The sequence below is a fragment of the Opisthocomus hoazin genome, chromosome 28 (genome assembly GCF_030867145.1).
Source record: "Opisthocomus hoazin isolate bOpiHoa1 chromosome 28, bOpiHoa1.hap1, whole genome shotgun sequence".
Classification (NCBI taxonomy): Eukaryota; Metazoa; Chordata; class Aves; order Opisthocomiformes; family Opisthocomidae; genus Opisthocomus; species Opisthocomus hoazin.
The window spans coordinates 2,488,775-2,505,580 of record NC_134441.1 but is presented as its reverse complement, the minus strand read 5'-3'; the positions used below and the strand labels follow the sequence as shown (position 1 = coordinate 2,505,580).

Genomic DNA, 16,806 nt, shown 5'->3' with positions numbered 1-16,806 from the left:
CAGAGTGCAGCAGGGCAGATTTTCTCCTTTTAGGGGAAAAAGTGGGAGAAAGGAGAAAGTTTCTTCCACTTCCTGCAGGAAGCAGCGGCCGATGCTCCCCAGAAGCACTCTCCCCATCCGCTGCTGATCACGGCACCTTCTCTCCCCCTTCCCACGGCCCACGCAGCGGGGAGCAGAAGCGGCCCCCCCAGGCTCCCGCTTTTCCAGTCTCTCCCAGTCTCCGATGCGCTGGGACGAGGGCTGCGTCCTCCTCAGAGCCGCCCTGTGGGTGAGAGAAGAAATACAGCAGGAGAGCTCCCCGGCTGAGCGCTGCTCAGAGCAGTTGAAACCCTGTCTTAAGGTCAGGCCCTAAATAACCCCGCGCAGCAGCGAGCTGGGTCGAGGGGAACGGGGGTGGAGGTGAAGCAGACTGGAAACCTTTCAGATCCGCTCTCGGCTGAAATCTGTCTCGGCTCCTTCCGGCTGCGAGCTCCGAACACAAACCACTCGGCTCGGAGACCGTCACAAACCACTCGGCTCGGACTGTTGGTTTTGTTAAAACCATTTTATTTCCCCTCCTGCACAAAGAGGAACCAGCCTGCAGCGTTGTCACCAGGTTTTACGGGGGATTGTGAAAAGAACACAGACCAAAAAAAAATAAGAGGTGAAAACTCCTTATTTATTTTCCTTAAATCCATTTTTATTGACTTCACCACACAGGGAAAAAAAAAAAGTACAAAGAAATATAAAAATTCTGATCCTTCAAAGCAAGCCGCGTTTCCCTAGAGCAGAAAACAAACCACGTGCTGATTCAACCCGGCCCAAAAGCCGTAACGTCTGCCAAAACCCGGCGTGCCGACAGGCAACATCCGCTCCAAGAACGCGCCGTGTCCAAAGGGAAAAGGTTCCGCGCACCTTGACCCGCCCGAGACACGTTGCAGAAATTTAAATGCCCTAAAAATCAACAAGCCCAGAGGTTTCGCGCAGCTCGGAGAACCGCAGCGACCGTGGCCGGCCGCCCGCCGCCCCCGGGACCGCCTCGGGAGGGGGGTTTTGGGGGGACGCCCCCCGATTTAGCCTGAGCTCTGCCTCTCCGGGAACCCAGCGCTTCCCTGGCACCAAGCAAATGAGCAGCTCCCAGCGAGGCGTGACGCACGTCCTCGTTAACCTGACGAACGAGCTCGTGCTCGCTCCAACCCGACGACATCGACGTTTGAGGTACGACGGTCCCGCTCTCCGAAGAACCCCCTGGCTTCGGCTCGCCGTAAGCAGCGACGCGGCGGGATGCCCAACACAGCTTGGAACAACACAGGACCGACAGGAAAGCAAGGAGATGGTGGGGACAAAAAAAACCCCCCACCTTTGTAAATCATTTTTCAATTTAAAAAAAAATAGGAGAAAGCAGGAAAACAGCGCGCACGCTCTAAAAACCCGGGAACGAGCAGCTCGGAAGCGCACGGCGTTTCACACGGTGGAACACGGGATTCTCCCCCCGCCGTCGTCAGACCGAAGCCACCACCTCCCGCCCGTACATCGGCCGCGTGCCAGCGAGCCTCCGACTCCTCCGACGGGATCTGCGCCGCGGCGGAGCCCTGCTGCGGGCGCGCGCTCCCGCCCTTCTCCGCAGGCGCTTTGCCCCCAGAGGTTACGTTCCGGGACTCGCTGTCCCTTCACCTCGCGCTCCCGGTCTCCAAAAAAGGTTCTGCGAGTACATCCAGCATCCGAAAAAGTTTACTGCCGAAACCTTGAAAGCTATTTAAAGCCAAGAGGGACTTTCTCCCGCTCCTTGTGCTTGCTGACAGCCAGGAAAACAAACCCACAAGCAGAGAGGATTTTTCTTTTACGAGAGGGTCAAGCCCCTTCTCCCTCTTACGCAGGGAACGAACGACTGAGATAAAAAACAAACCACAGCCGCAGCTCTCGTGTCCAGACAAGGCAATGTCTTCACCCTCGTCAGACGCGACTGCCTTTAGCCACCGCAGGGCAGATCACCGGTTGTCCGCGGCCTCGGGAAGGTGGAAAAGGGCCGGCCTCCTCCCGCAAGCCGCTGTCGCAGCCGGGAAGCCCACCCGGCCGGGACTGTTCCCGTGCGGTCAGTCGGCGAGCGCACGGAGACGGCGACTCACGGAGGGCTGCCGCCGGCGTCGGGCGCACAGCCGTACCTGTGCAAAGAGCTCTGGCTGCCTCACACCGATTTTATTCTGCCCATATTGGAAAAAAAACAAAAGCACGAGGCCAGGCAGGCACCTCGTGCCTTCCTCAGAAACGCCCTGTTTCAAACAAACATCTTTGGAGTAGAACTACAAAAAATCTCACAGCTATAATTCGTGAATCAACGTGTTTCGCAGCCTTAAATACAACCCACACCCCAGGCCCCGGTTTAAGTGCTCCACAGCAACACCGACGCGACCGGCTCAGCCACCAGCAGCTGCCCACGCGGGCGTTCACCCACCCCAAGCTCCCCCAGCGCCGTGAAGCGGCACCGGCGACGTCGGCCACCTGCTCCGGAGGTGATTCTGGAGGAGCAGACACCCCCGCGGTGACTCACGGGCAGCAGGGACGGCGCCCGTGCCGCGGGCTGCAACGGTTTCCCAAGGCGCTCGGCGAGCACCTCGCGTCCCGACCGGGCGAGACCGCGGCACGTCGCCGGCGAGCCGCCGCCGAGGGCTGTGCGACCCGTTGAGCTCTCGTTGAGCACCCCAGGGCCTCAACACCGCGATTTCGAGGAGGAGGTGCGAAGGGCCGCGGGCTTCCTCCAGCCCAAACGCTTCAGCACGCCCGTGCGTTTTACGTTACCGCTCAGCCGCGTGTTCACGAGGGGGAGGGAAGCGATCAAACCCGCGACAACCACGCGGAGGCAACCCGGCACGCAGCTTCCCACGCCCAACCCGCCCTCCTTCCCAGCATCGCCCCGCGGCTCCGCGCCAACGGCCGAACTCTGGGGACCGGGAGGGGCGGCGAAAGAGAGAATCGAGACGGCGAACTCTATAGCGTTGTCTTCATCGCAGGGAGAGGGGGGGAAAAAATCAAAATCAAATCAAATCCGAGTCCTTGGCGGGTCGTTTCCCACCGAGTGCAGTCAGTCACGTGCCAAACTTTTAGCGTCCAGATACAATGGACAGAAGGGGAGGACGTCTGCGGCTCAAGCAAGAGCGTGCTGCTTACAAAGGCAGCTCTATGCGAGGGGGAAGAGGCGGATGGCTCATTTCGCAGGCGGATTTATTTGGGGGGTTCCCCCCCCCCCCCAAAGAGGAGACATCAGTACAGTAGATGGCAAATCCCATTTCATTTGGACACAAGAGTTCTGTCAAGTGCTGGGGCCCGGCTCTCCCCGGGTCGTGGGCTCAAGGCCAGGCGGCCAAGCGGAAAACGAGTTCGTCTTCAGGCAGCAGGGAAAGGAGAAACGCGCTTCGAGGAAGTGAGAGCTCTAACGTCACCGAGGTGCAGGTGCAAAACCCAAAAGCGTTTCCCCTTCTTCCGGCTGTCTGAAATCGGAACGCGGCAGCACAGCGACGACCCCGAGCGCTACGGCGGGGGGAGTCGGGGGGTGTCCCAGCGTTCCTGCGCTCTCGTCGCCAGCAGCCATTATCCCACCGAGTCTCCGAGGAGGTATCTAGATCTGGAAAGGCAAAAAGAAAGGTTTAAGCCATTCGGAAGCTCAGCGTTGCTTTTCTGCTCCGGCAAAGCATCGGGGTTTGAGCGGGCTGGGGGTCTCTGATGAGCTTCCAAATAAAACCCAGGCTCTTTCTAACCACCTGCCCGCTCTGCGGTGCCTCGGGGACGCGTCAGGGAATTCCCAGCACGGGGAACGGATCCCCGAAACATGGCTGAGGCTAAATGGGGAGGCTCAAGCAGGCAAATCACCGCGGCGGCACTCAGCCGGCTGCCCCCGGCCGCAATTCGGGAAGGGAGAGCACGGAGCTTCCCCTCCCACCGGCACGCTGCGCCTCCGCGGAGCCGAAAAGGAGCCGGACGGCACCGCCCGGAGATTTCTACGCAAAATCCCTGACGGCGTTCGTAAACGGCCACCGTCGCGGCCCCACAGATGCCGGCAGCCTTCCAAGAGAGGGGCTGAGCTGCAGCTTCAGGGGACTTTGAATTTTCTTCCCACGGCAGCAAATAACTACGGACACTTCCAACTTCAAGGACTACAGGTGAAAAAAGCTTCAAGGGGAAGAAGGAAGGGACTTCCCCCCAAATCCAACCCTCCTCCCCCTAAAAACTCCTTTGAAAAAGTCATCTGGGTCAGTGACAAACCACTCTCCAGCACAGCTGAGCTCAAGGCTCTCAAACTTCCGCCCCGCGTAGCTCTGCCTAATGGGATCCTGGGGTGCATGAGGAGGAGTGTGGCCAGCAGGGCGAGGGAGGGTCTCCTCCCCCTCTGCTCTGCCCTGGGGAGGCCCCATCTGCAGTGCTGGGTCCAGTTCTGGGCTCCCCAGTTCCAGAAAGATGAGGAGCTACTGGAGAGAGTCCAGCGGAGGGCTGCGAGGATGAGGAGGGGACTGGAGCATCTCTCCTGCGAGGAGAGGCTGAGGGAGCTGGGCTTGTTCAGCCTGGAGAAGAGAAGGCTGCGAGGGGACCTTAGAAATGCCCATAAATATCTGCAGGGTGGGGGTCAGGAGGACGGGGCCAGACTCTTTCCAGTGGTGCCCAGTGACAGGACAAGGGGCAACGGGCACAAACTGGGGCAGAGGAAGCTCCAGCTGAACCCGAGGAAGAACTTCTTCCCTCTGAGGGTGCCGGAGCCCTGGCCCAGGCTGCCCAGAGGGGCTGTGGAGTCTCCTTCTCTGGAGATATTCCAGCCCCGCCTGGCCGCGGTGCTGTGCCCCCTGCTCTGGGTGACCCTGCTTGGGCAGGGGGTTGGGCTGGGGGACCCCCAGAGGGCCCTGCCAACCCCCACCATGCTGGGATTCTGTGATTGACAGTATCATTGCTTCCATTTTCTGACAAAACCCCATTTCCAGACCACAAGTCAGGGTTTTGCTACAAAAACCTGCTTTCCAACCCCAACCAAGTCGGGGCTTTGTGAGCATTTCTAACGCGAAAGGCCAACACATCGCATCGGGAACACCGGGCGGGCGCGGGGCGAGGCAGCCCCGCTTCGGGCAGTCCTTACCTTCTGATCCAGCCTCTGATAATCGCCGGATTTGGGCCGTCGACCACTTCTTGACCTTTTCCCTTCCAGAGCAAAAGCAATGATCTTTGGAGAGAGAAATGGGGACAAGGTGAGCGGGACGGCAGCGCCTGGAGAAGCTTGTTCTCACTTCAAACACCGGCGCTTCTAACGGGGCAGAGACCCCCGTCGCCCACCTCCTGCTAGCGACCGCGTCTCACTCGACACAGATCAGTGCCGACATTTAAACCCAGCTAAGGCTGAAAGCAGGCGGTGATGAGGTTTGCCTCACATGCAGAAAACAGGAAGAACTTGTTTTCTTTCTCCTGCCTCAAAAATAGCTTTACAGGAGGAAAAAAAGAACCCAGCAAAGGACAGTTACGTCATTTGAGCTGCAGCCCCCCGTGGAAGACTATTTCAGGCCAAGTCTTCCGCGACCTGCTCTAGAAAACTCCTCGTCAGCGACAAACGGCGGGGTAACTTCACACATCTTCTCCTTTTCGCCTCTCTCAGCTGAAAACAACCACCAGAGCTGAGGCCGCCCAACCCCCGCGGAGATCCGACCCCTTTCCTGGCTCCAACACCCCCCTCCGCTCCCCCCCGAGGTGCTGAGACCGCGAACCAAACCCACGCCGCGCCGCGGGCGGGAGGTACCGGTGAGAACCGAAAGCCGGGGCGAGGGGAAGGGCCCCCGGCCCGAGCCGCTCACCTTGCGCTTGTTGTGATACGCCACGTACAAGGCGGCAACGATCACAGCCGTGGTCACCAGGTAGGCGAAGAAGTGGCTGCTCTCCGACTGGTCCCTGGGCAGGGAAGGGATGCTCTTCTCTCTCTCCTTATTAGAGGAGGAGGCATCGCTGCCTTCTTTCGCCCCTTCCTCTTCCTCGCCGGGGCTTCCTCCATCGTCTAAAAAGCTGTCGCTCTCAGCAGCGGAGGAAGTTGGTGGCGGTGACGGGCTTTTGTCTTTCGGCGAGCCCACTTGATCACCCTGGTTGGTGGCCTGGTTATTGCCGTCGCTGCCCTGGTTGTCACCGTGGTTCTTGTCCTTCTTCTCCTGGCTCCCGTCGTTATTATCCCGGTTGTTGCCCTGGTTATTGCCGTCGCTGCCCTGGTTCTCGAGGTTGCTGCCCTGGTTGTTGCCCTGGCTCCTGTCGTTACCCTCCTGGCTCCTGTTGTTAACCTCCTGGTTGTTGCCCTGGTTCCTGTCCTTATCCTCCTCGTTCCTGTCCTTATTCTCCTGGTTGTTGCCCTGGTTATTGCTGTTGCTGCCCTGGTTGTTGCCCTGGATCCTGTCCTTATTCTCCTGGTTGTTGCCCTGGTTTGCGTCGTTGCTGCCGCTGTGCTTGTCATCGCTGTGGTCCTGGTCGTTGCCACCCTGGTTGTCAACGTGGTTCTCGTTGCTGGTGTCCTTGTTGGTGTCCTGGTTCTGGTTGGTGTCCGGGTTCTCGCCCTGGTTCTCGTTGCCACCACCTTGGTTGCTGCCATCCTGACCGTTGTCCTTGTTGCTGCTGTCCTGGTTGTTGCCCTGGTTCTGGGTGTCACTGGTCTGGCTACCGGGGTTGCTGGCCTGGTTACTGGGGTTGCTGGCCTGGTTACTGGGGCTGTTACCCTGGCTACCGGGGTTGCTGGCCTGGTTACTGGGGCTGTTGGCCTGGTTACTGGGGCTGTTACCCTGGCTACCGGGGTTGTTGGCCTGGTTACTGGGGCTACTGGCCTGGCTCCCGGGGCTGCTGGCCTGGGGACTTGTGTTGCCGCCTTGGCTGCTGCTGCTTGGACCACTGTCTTGCCCAGCACCACCCTGGCTGTCGCCCTGCTGCCCCACGCTGCTGTGCTGCTCAGACACATTCTGGTGCTGCTGGTCCTTCTCCTCCTCCCGTTCGCTGTTCGTGTTCACTCCGGAGTTCCCGTTGTTGGGTGGAACCGAATTGGAGCGCTGTTCTGATTCCTCTGGGGTTTCGTGCCGGTCCCGCGCTCCCGGCTGGGGGGATCCCACGGCGCCTGCTGAAGTTCTCCCCGACTCTGGTCCCCCCAGGCTCTGCCCCGCAGCTGTGGGCACACGCAGAGAGCTCAGCGTCACCGCCTGCCCCCGGCCCACGCAGTCCCGGGAGACCAGCAATGGCACGGGTGGACCCAAGGGGCAGCAGACCCAGCGGCGGGGGAGGGACCCCCTCCCAGGCCCCCCCTTCGGCCCACCCCAGCGCTGCCCCGGCTTCGCTACTGCCCCTCCCCGGCGCCCACCCCCCCCACACCCCACCTTCCCCCTCAGCGACCCCGCACAGGCCCGTCTCGGCCCCCGCTCCACCTCAGCAACCCCGCACCGGCCCCTCCCGCTCCCCCTCAGCGATCCCGCACCGGCCCCCCTCAGCCCCCGCTCCCCCTCAGCGACCCCGTACCGGCCCTCCTCGGCCCCCGCTCCGCCTCAGCGACCCCGCACCGGCCCCCCCCGCCTCCTCCTACCCCGCACCGGGCACCCCGGCCGCTGCCCCCCTCGCCGGGTCCCCCCAACACCCCCGCCTCGCGGTCCCCCGCCCTCCGCGCTCTCACCCCCGGCCCGGGCGGCGGCACCGAGCGCCAAGAGCAGCAGGAGCAGCCGCAGCGCCATGACAGCCAGCAGCCAGCAGCCCGCACTGCCACCGACCGGCCCGCCCGCTTCCGCTTCCGGTCAGGCAGGTGCTGCTTCCGGGAGATCTCGCGAGAGCGGGGAGGCGGCGGGCGGGAACGGGGTGGGTGGGAGAGGAGGGAAGGGGCGGGGCCCGAGGGGGCTGGGGCGGAGTTTAAGAGTGGGGCGGGGCTGAGGGGGATTGGGGCAGGTCTTGGGGCGACTCGGGGGCGGGGATTGCTAAGAGCCGGGGCGGGGCTTGTTAAGACTGAGGCGGGGCTTGTTGAGACGCTGGGGCGGGTTTAGGGTAGGGGCGGGGTTTGTGAGAATAGGGGCGTGGTTTGTGGGGATCAGGGCGGGGCTTGTGGGAATCGGGGCAGGGCTTGTGGGAAATAAGGGCGGGGCTTGTTGGAATTTGGGGCGGGGCTTGTGGGGAATCAGGGCATGGCTCAGAGAGCATGGGATTGCTCGAAATGGGAGGGGTTTATGCAAATTAAGGGCGTGGCTTAACGGTTCACGGCCCGTGCCACGCCTGGCCCCCGCCGCAGGCCTCGCCTCCGCCAAACCGCTCCATCTTTGGGGTAAAAAGCAGCGTTTTGAGGGAAAAAAACCTGCCATTTTTGGGTCTGCTTCCAGGCCCCAAGAACCCGGCGCCGGGACTCCGCGCGCAGCGGCCCAGAACGGGGCGGCGGGGCCGTGCTTCGAGGGCCGGGCCTCCCCTCCCCCCGGGCTCGGCCGTCTGCTGCCCCCGCGGCTGCCGCCCTGGTGCGGGGGCCGGACCCGGCCGTGGCGGGGGGGCCGGTGCGGAGACATCGGGGCTCATCTCCCTCCCTGCGGCTCAGGACTGCTTCCCGAGGACGACGGCTGCGCTGGGGCAGCGTGGCCAGTCCAGCGGCTCAGAGAACCTTTTATTTCTGGTCTGGGCCAGGCCAGACACGTCCTGTTCAACTCCAGCGCTTCCCACCAGCAGCAGAAAAGGAGCTGTCGGCTCTCCGTGGGCGCTGAGGAATACGTATCCCTTTCCTCTGCCGATGTTCGCCTACTGAATCCCAGAATCCCAGCATGGTCGGGGGTTGGCAGGGCCCTCTGGGGGTCCCCCAGCCCAACCCCCTGCCCAAGCAGGGTCACCCAGAGCAGGGGGCACAGCACCGCGTCCAGGCGGGGCTGGAATATCTCCAGAGAAGGAGACTCCACAGCCTCCCTGGGCAGCCTGGGTGTTTTGGTTTCGGCTGCCGCCGGCAACAAAAGCGCCACGCGGCCGCCCCTCCCCCCGCCGGCGTGCGGAGGAGAATGGAAAGAAAGAGGCAGAAACTGGTGGGTCGGGATAAGGGCAGTTTAACAGAACAGCAAACAGAGGGAAAACAGGAACAACAACGATACAAATAAGGAGAAAACGCAACCACGAACCGTACAACAGCCGCTCTCCCGAAACAGGACCGGCGCTGCGCCCGCCCAAGCCGCGAGTGCCTTCCCGCCGCGCCGCCCCCCCCCACCGGAACCCAGCGTGACGTCACATGGTATGGAATACCGGGCTCTGTTTGGCCAGGTGGGGTCAGCCCCCACCCGCCGGCTGTGCCCCTTCCTGGAGTCCGGTGAAAATTAACCCTGTTCTGGCCAAACCCAGGACACTGGGCCAGGGCTCCGGCACCCTCAGAGGGAAGAAGTTCTTCCTTGGGTTCAGCTGGAGCTTCCTCTGCTTCAGTTTGTGCCCGTTGCCCCTTGTCCTGTCGCTGGGCACCACTGCAAAGAGTCTGGCCCCGTCCTCCTGACCCCCACCCTGCAGATATTTATGGGCATTTCTAAGGTCCCCTCTCAGCCTTCTCTTCTCCAGGCTGAACAAGCCCAGCTCCCTCAGCCTCTCCTCGTAGCAGAGATGCTCCAGTCCCCTCCTCATCCTCGCAGCCCTGCGCTGGACTCTCTCCAGTAGCTCCTCATCTTTCTTGAACTGGGGAGCCCAGCACTGGACCCAGCACTGCAGATGGGGCCTCCCCAGGGCAGAGCAGAGGGGGAGGAGAACCTCCCTGACCTGCTGCCCACACTCCTCTGGATGCACCCCAGGATCCCATCAGCCTTCTTGGCACCCAGGGCACACTGCTGAAGACCGTTATGTCTCTCTCCTCCACACTGGATGTCCGTCTTCTCCTGTAGTTCATGCTCTCTTCTGGGCTTTCTCTCTTCCACACCTTGAAGGATACTGCCCAAAACTGGGGACGCTCCTCCAGCTCCATCTGCAGAACAAATGTAAGGATTTCATCGTGTCTTGCTGATTACCCTACCCACCTCCACCGTCCTGCTCTGCTGCCTGGAATGGAAAACAACACATACTTGATGCAGATCAAATCAAAACATAGAAAGATCCTCAAGCCCACCTATTCTCCTGCTACCATGGTCGGGGCAGCTGGGGGGATCTGGAGCCTGCAGCTGAGCTCCTCGGATGGATTTAATGTCCTCAGGCCCATGAACTGCGCCCCTCCGGCAGTGAGTCAAGGTGCTGGGTGCCCTTCAGCTGTGACTGATGTCATCCGCGGTTGTCTTCCAGCTGTACGTCACCTGCTGTATCCAGAAGTTGTCGCCACCCGCTGTCCAAGCCTCTCTCGAGGGGGTTTGCCTCCTGCTGTACTCCTGTTCCAGCAGACAACTGCTGGGCCATGGCTTTTTGAGGATCCTGGTAGAATGAAGGGCTCCAGATGTTCTTCCTGGGTCTTCCTCATGTTCATTATTGCTCCCTGGTGGCCTTGCGCAGGTCTGTCTCCCTCTGTTCAGGGACGTCAGTATGGAGGTACACCATTCTTCATAAAGTTTCATCTCCAGCCTTGTCCCTCCCAAACCAGCTACACCTTTGACATCAGTTTTCCAAGCGCACGAATGATGCCATGAAGCCTCTGTAATTTGGTTTATTAGCAACAATCCCAATTTGTCCTCCCTGTCATCTCACTTCTTTCCTTTTAGATCAATGGATTTGTCAAGAACGGCCTTCATCTCCACCCAGGACGAACGTCTTTAGTGCTTAACCTCCCCAGACCGTGCGTGCTTCCCACTGTGGCTTGGTGTCATCCATAACGCGGCATCCTGCAGCGCTGAGCGCTGAAAGGCGAGCAGCGAAGTCCCACGCGTCCCAGAAGGAATCGCAAGAACCTCACGAATTCGTTAGCAGCTCCAGCTCAACACTGAAACACAGAAAAATATCACGGCATCACTCAACGTGCGAACCAAACGAGTCCCGCACAGCGGTAATGCTTTGGGGAGTAATCCCGACTTGGCCGCAGAGCACGATGGATTATGTGGTTGATTTTTCTTCTCTTTTTTCCCAATCCTCTATTCAATTCAATGCATTCCAATAATCCTCGGTTCTGCCCACGCCTGCCCTTCTACGGAGACAGAAGAACAGTTGGCCCAATGCTTTTGTTGAGATTTAAAACAGACAAGCGAGCCTACTTCTCATGCCCAGCCAGTTCGGCTTTCACTCGCACCCCTGGAAGTCAAGAGTAGCTGAACGGAGGCCAAGTTCCTCTGGGTTTACAACAATGCATCTGGGAACAGAATTCTGCCCAAAATACCGAGTACGAGGCTGACATCAGCTCAGCGCCGGGCGCCTCGCACCAGGCTCCTTTTCCTTCAACAGTTTTCTTGGCTGAGACGCGCCGAACACGACCGGCGACCTCGCCTGACCTCGCTGCGGCTGCGCCCTCCCCGCGCAGCCCCGGGACGCGGCCGTCACCGCGGGCGGCGAGGAAGCACCTCTGACTTCAGCACCATTGCGCGGACGTGGACTGGCAGGAGGAAAAGGAAGAGGATTGAGGATTACGATCTCTGTCCGCTGGAAAGCAGAAAGGAGGAAATTCCCTTTCGGTCCCACCCGGCCGCTTCCCGACGCGATGGCAGCTGCCGGTCCTCCATCACGTGAAAAACAACTCCTTCACGTTCAGACCGCAGCAAGGTTGGGGGTGGTTTCCTCGTCTCTTCTCATCAAGCCTCGGGGGATGTCACTTTTTGGGGGCGACTCTTTCCGAGAATAGCCACGACACCCAAAAACAGGCCGGACACACAAACCTGGCCTCGAATTTCGCCCCGACTGGGGCGTTTTAGTGCGGTCTCCCAAGGTCTGGTGACAACCCCACACGTAGAGAGAATAAAGTCCTCACCTTGTCAGGAGTGCCTGCATCCCCCATCCCGTCCCTTTCCCCCCCCGAGGCCTAATCTGGTCAGGATAAAGGATCAAAAGGAGAAACAATTAGCGAATGGCAGAATTTAATGATGCTAATTAAAATGTATCAAGTGTAGCCACTGCCTCTGCACCAGCTGCTTTGGCAGGAGCCTGGAGTCCGCCGAGCGCCGGCCTCAGCCCGGTGCGGAGCGGGGAAGCAGGACATCTGGTGCGCCCTCCCCCCGGCCCCCTCGCAAAAAAGCAGCTTCGAGGAAAACTTCATTTGCTGCTGCTCGCTGGGTTCGTGGCGGAGCCCCTAATTAGCTCCATCTCTGCAGGAGACCCCGGGGACCTCATTAGGCATTTCAATTAGTGAATAGCCAGAGCTGCGGAGGGAGCGGGGGGCTGGGCGCTGTTTGATCACGATGGCTGCAATTAAGCAAGCGGACGGAGGTGACAGAAGTAACCCCGCTTCCAAAAAAAAGTGGGGGAAGCACCAAGCTGGCTCCCAGATGCTACCAGAGCAAGCGCTCCCAGAAGTTTGCTCTTGACAAGCTCTTAACGAGACGTTTGCCAACTCCCAGCAATAACCCCCCCCCCAATAGCTGCGGCCAGTCACAAAAAGTCACCCTTTTATCGAGGTTTTCAGCCTTTTCTTACTCTACGTCACGTTTCTGGGCCGGGACGGGCTCAGAGGCGCATCCTGTCGTGCCCCCGCGCCGTTCCTGGTGCCGCCCGTCCGCCGCGACGCAGCCCAGCTCCCCAGGCACGGCTCCGCAGCCGTGGCTCAGCCAGGAGACGTCAGGAGCTCCCTGAGCTTCGTTTCGCTCTGGGCACGGGTGGCAACCACGAGGAACGCGCGCTTCCCGAGGACGCGGCTGCCCGTTCCCAACGCCGGCTTCGTCACGTGCCCGGCTCTCCCGCCCGGCCGCACCTCTTGTCGCTCCTGGGCTCTTCCGACGTGGACCTCCGCTGTTGGAGACAACGGCAGACCCCAAACGAGCGGGTCCACCTCGCCGTGCCTCCACCCAGCCGTGTTCACACCGTCTCGACCCGCGCATGGGAATGGCAACATCTGCCACAGCTGGCAGAGCGACAGGAACCTCGATGTTGGCACGATGTCCCCCGTCCCAGCCGTGTTGTGCCTCTCAGCTACGGCAGAGCCCGGCTGTCCCACCTCTCCCTGCCTTTACGCCACGCTGTCCCTTCCTTCTGCTGCCGACTCTCCGCGGGACACCATTCTGTCCCCTCCCTGACCTTCTCCCCATCGCTGGACGTGGTTGGGATGCACCCTATGAAAAAAAAAAAGCCACCTACGAAGCAGGACCAAGGGGTGCGCAGCGGCAGACGCCTCATTTTCTTGGGGGGACCAAAGGGAAAATCAGGAATCTTTGGCCGCAAAATTGCGTTTTTTTTTGTTGCAAGTTCGAAAAATGATTTCTTGGAAATGGGAAATATTGCTAGAGAGCTTCCCCGGACCTCCGTGCGTGGCTCTCCTCTGCACCCTGCGCTGCCTGGCTCGATTTCAGCTCCCACGTCTCAGGATGAGTTCAGCATCGTGAGAAATGCAGCCTCAAACTTGTCCAAAAAAAGAGGAGAGGGGCTACCAGACCTCCTCGCCACAACAGCCCAGCCTGAAATACACTGGATACCCGAGCTTTTCTGCGGCAAAGACAAATCCCAGAACTTACACCTCCCCAAGGACAAAAAAAAACCCCGGCTGAGGCATCAGTTTTCCGTTGATAACCAGGCTGAATGCAGCATTTCCACCCAGCCGCATCACCGCGAGCACGAGGGACGGAGGGACACCACCATCGGCCTCGTTCGCCTCAGACGGCTTCGGCGCGACGCCGGCCTTGCCCTCTTCTCCGGGAGGAGCGGGGCCAAGAGGGCTTTGGTGGCCAGTTGCTTCTCTGCTAGCGGGGGATAATCCGAGCCGATCTCGGCGTAGGAGCGCTGCGAAAGCATCGGAACAGATGTTCCCTTTCTGTATGGGAAAACGCCGAGTGAAACAAAGAAATATTCTCCTGCTGAAGTCCAACATCTGTTTGAAGCTGTCTGGCTCCGGTTCAGACTTTAATTCTTGTGACAGGTCTCTCCACGCCTTTAATTTCCCATGAAATCTAATTCAAGGAGCTGTTTGTCTGCAGCCTGCTCCCGGTGTTGGGGAGAGCGAGGCCGCCTGCCATCCAGACGTTCCCCGCGGAAGAACCAGCTTCGTGGAACAGCCTTGCTAAAAAAAAAAGCTGCGTTCTGCCTCTTTGCAAACGACGGCCACGCGCGTTTTGGGCCACGCTCTAATCCCCTCAGCCCTGGATCCCGCGCGACCGCGCGACACGCGGCCAGGATGCCGTCAGCTAGAGCCTCGCGGCTGGTCCTGCTGGGTGCCGGCGCGGAGGAGTCACGCCCTGCCCCGGCGTTTACAAATTTGTTCTTTGAAGGCAAGAACCTGAAATGGTTTTGTGCGTGGAACGGCAACGCCTCCCGAGTTCGGGGCTGTCCTGGGCGCGACAGTGAATAAAGACGCCCCAGGCACCTTCTCGTGCTCGGAGGCTTTGGTGGTGGCCGCCAAGAAGGTGGTACGCGGGAGCTGGGTCTGCCGCAGGCTCCTCTCGCTGCTCGAGGCTCTCAACCAGCTGCCGTCCCTTAGACCAACAATTCTGGGAGCTACCACCCAGCTGGGATGCTCCGAGCTGTGAATTTTGTCGCTTCCAGTCCAAAAGATGATCCTCAGCTGGACGGGAGGAGCTGCAGGCACCGTCACCGTCTGCAGAAGCCACCTGGAGCTCTCGCAAGGTTACGGGAGCCAGCGTGTGCCCCGCACGTGTCGCTGGCGCTCGAGGCTGTGCTCTTCCCTGCACCCACAGCCAGGGCCATCGCTCGGCTGAACTTTTGGTAGTTCTGCCCAGCTGAGACGCAGAAAGAGGAATCCTCGAATCCAAGCATCATCCGCCGGGATTCACAGATGCCAGAGTCCTCCCGTGGCACGCAGCCGTCTCACACAACATCTGGTAGACGCGGACACCGTCCTCCTCAAGGCCGAGACACCAAGATGGTCCCTTTTCCCCTCCACCTGCAGATGGACGCCGGCTGCTGCTCCAGCTTGATAAAAACGCATCCTCAGGGGCTGCTCACGCCAGCTCGGCACTGGAAAGGAAACGAGAAATGTCACGACAGGAGGCGAAGGCACCATTTATCCCACCGAATGAGCAAAGGCACCCACCGCACCGAGAGCCGGAGCGCCGGCAGCCGCAGGGAGGGCTCAGCCCAGCACGGACGGTGATGGGGTGGACGCTGCCCGCAGCCACGGGCTGGGAGCCCAAGGACAGCGTGGTCCCCACAACGCAGCGCGGGTGCGGGTAGAGAGGAGCCAGGCTGGGCCCTGGAAATGGAAAATGGCCAAGAAAAGTCAGAAAGGGGAACAAAACAGGACTGTAAACACCACAAATCACCTTTGGGCAGGTGCAGCTCGGAATTAAATCTGCAACAGAAAACAAAATGGTGATTTTCAACCAGAAAAATTTGAGATAGTTTTTTTTTTTTTCCTGTTAAAATTATAGTGAGGTGGAAGAGTCTTGATGAGCTGAAGTGCTGAACCAAGCGATATCTGAAGGCCAGGTGAAAACCTGCTGGGTGACCCTGGGTTGCTTTTGTGCGGTCCCTTTTCATCCTGCTCTGTCCTGTCGTTCCTGGAAGCAGCAGGCACGGGGCGTCCTGCGGTCCCTGCCCGTCGGACACACACCAGGAACTCCTCCCGCTCCCCGGCGTCTCAGCCGCCCCCCGAACTGGTTTACCGAATCCCCCGCATCCTGCTCTCCGGCAAACCGTCCGTCAGAGGTCTGAGGGACACCCCGACGTCGCCCTGCGCCCGTCGACGGAGGCGTCTGGGTGATGCCCTCCGGCTGGGGCCATGCCTGGCCCCGCGCCCCGCTCCGGGGCTGGACCGCAGCCGCGTCCCGAGAGGCTTCCCGGGGCGAAGGTGGCGATGGGCAGGGAGCGAGCGCTTCCCCCACTGACCACGCTCACGCAGCAAGTTGCAGCTGTAGTTTTATTTCCTTTTGTGAAAAATAACAGGGATCCAAGGAGAAACCCTCCCCAACGCCCAGGGCTCAGCCCCGGGTCCTGCCCACCCCGGCACGACGGCGGGAGGAGCAGGGCCGACGGCGCGGCATCCTCGGGGCAGGATGCGGCTCCTCGCCGGCACGGAGCGAAGGCGATCGCCACGGCTGGGCGCGGAGCCGTGGGACGGGAGGACTTGGGAGCGTCCGGAGGCACCGGGTCGGCGGCCGGCGTTTCTGCTCTTCCCTCCGGCACGGAGCGCCGGCCGCAGCTCCGCGGGCAGTGCCGGCGTGGGAGCGCCAGGCCGTCGGCATCACCGTGCCCTGCGGCAGCGACCCAGCTCGCAGGAGATTTCCGTTGTGGAGGGTTTCTCTTTTTTTTTTTTTCCTTTTTTTTTCCTTTTTTAATAAAAACGGTCTTTAGGTCAACTGCCGGCAGCAGCTCTGAGCAGAAAGCCCCTTCCTCCAGAGTCTGCTTACAAAAAGAGTTCCGCAAGGGTCAAATATTGACCAATAATGGTTTTGGCTGCGTTTGAATCTTGATTGTGGCTTCTGCAATGTACAGCAGGGAGGGGACGGACGGGACGGGACGAGACGAGGAGGGGATGAGTTTTTTCCCTTAGTCAGCAGGTTTGGTGACCAGGGAAAGGGGCTGCGTCTGCAGCACGGCCAGGGCAGCCTGCGGGGACGGGATGGCGGCCACGAAGGACGGAGGCGAGGACAGGAGAGCCGTGGAGGGCACCGAGGTGAAGGGGATGGGTCTGGAGAGGAGCGAGGGCGGGCTGCCGAGACTCGAGGAGGAGGAAGAGGAGGTGGAAGAGGAGGAGGAAGAAGAGGCGGCTTTGCCCGCGAGGAAGGCGGCCGAATGCACGGTGAGCTGAGCCCTCGCCTCCGGCTTGGTGGTGAGTGAGAG

At 60.5% G+C, this 16,806-nt stretch overlaps 1 protein-coding gene across 1 annotated transcript; it reads right to left on the bottom strand.

Moving 5' to 3' along the window:
• Nucleotides 1–2,960: 2,960 nt before the first annotated feature.
• On the bottom strand, nt 2,961–7,772 carry TGOLN2 (trans-golgi network protein 2). Its single transcript, XM_075444534.1, has 4 exons — nt 7,637–7,772; nt 5,802–7,138; nt 5,096–5,179; nt 2,961–3,598 (listed from the first exon to the last, which is right to left on the bottom strand). The coding sequence occupies exons 1-4, from the start codon at nt 7,692–7,694 to the stop codon at nt 3,593–3,595; spliced, it is 1,485 nt and encodes a 494-aa protein (XP_075300649.1). The 5' UTR covers nt 7,695–7,772; the 3' UTR covers nt 2,961–3,592.
• Nucleotides 7,773–16,806: the final 9,034 nt, after the last annotated feature.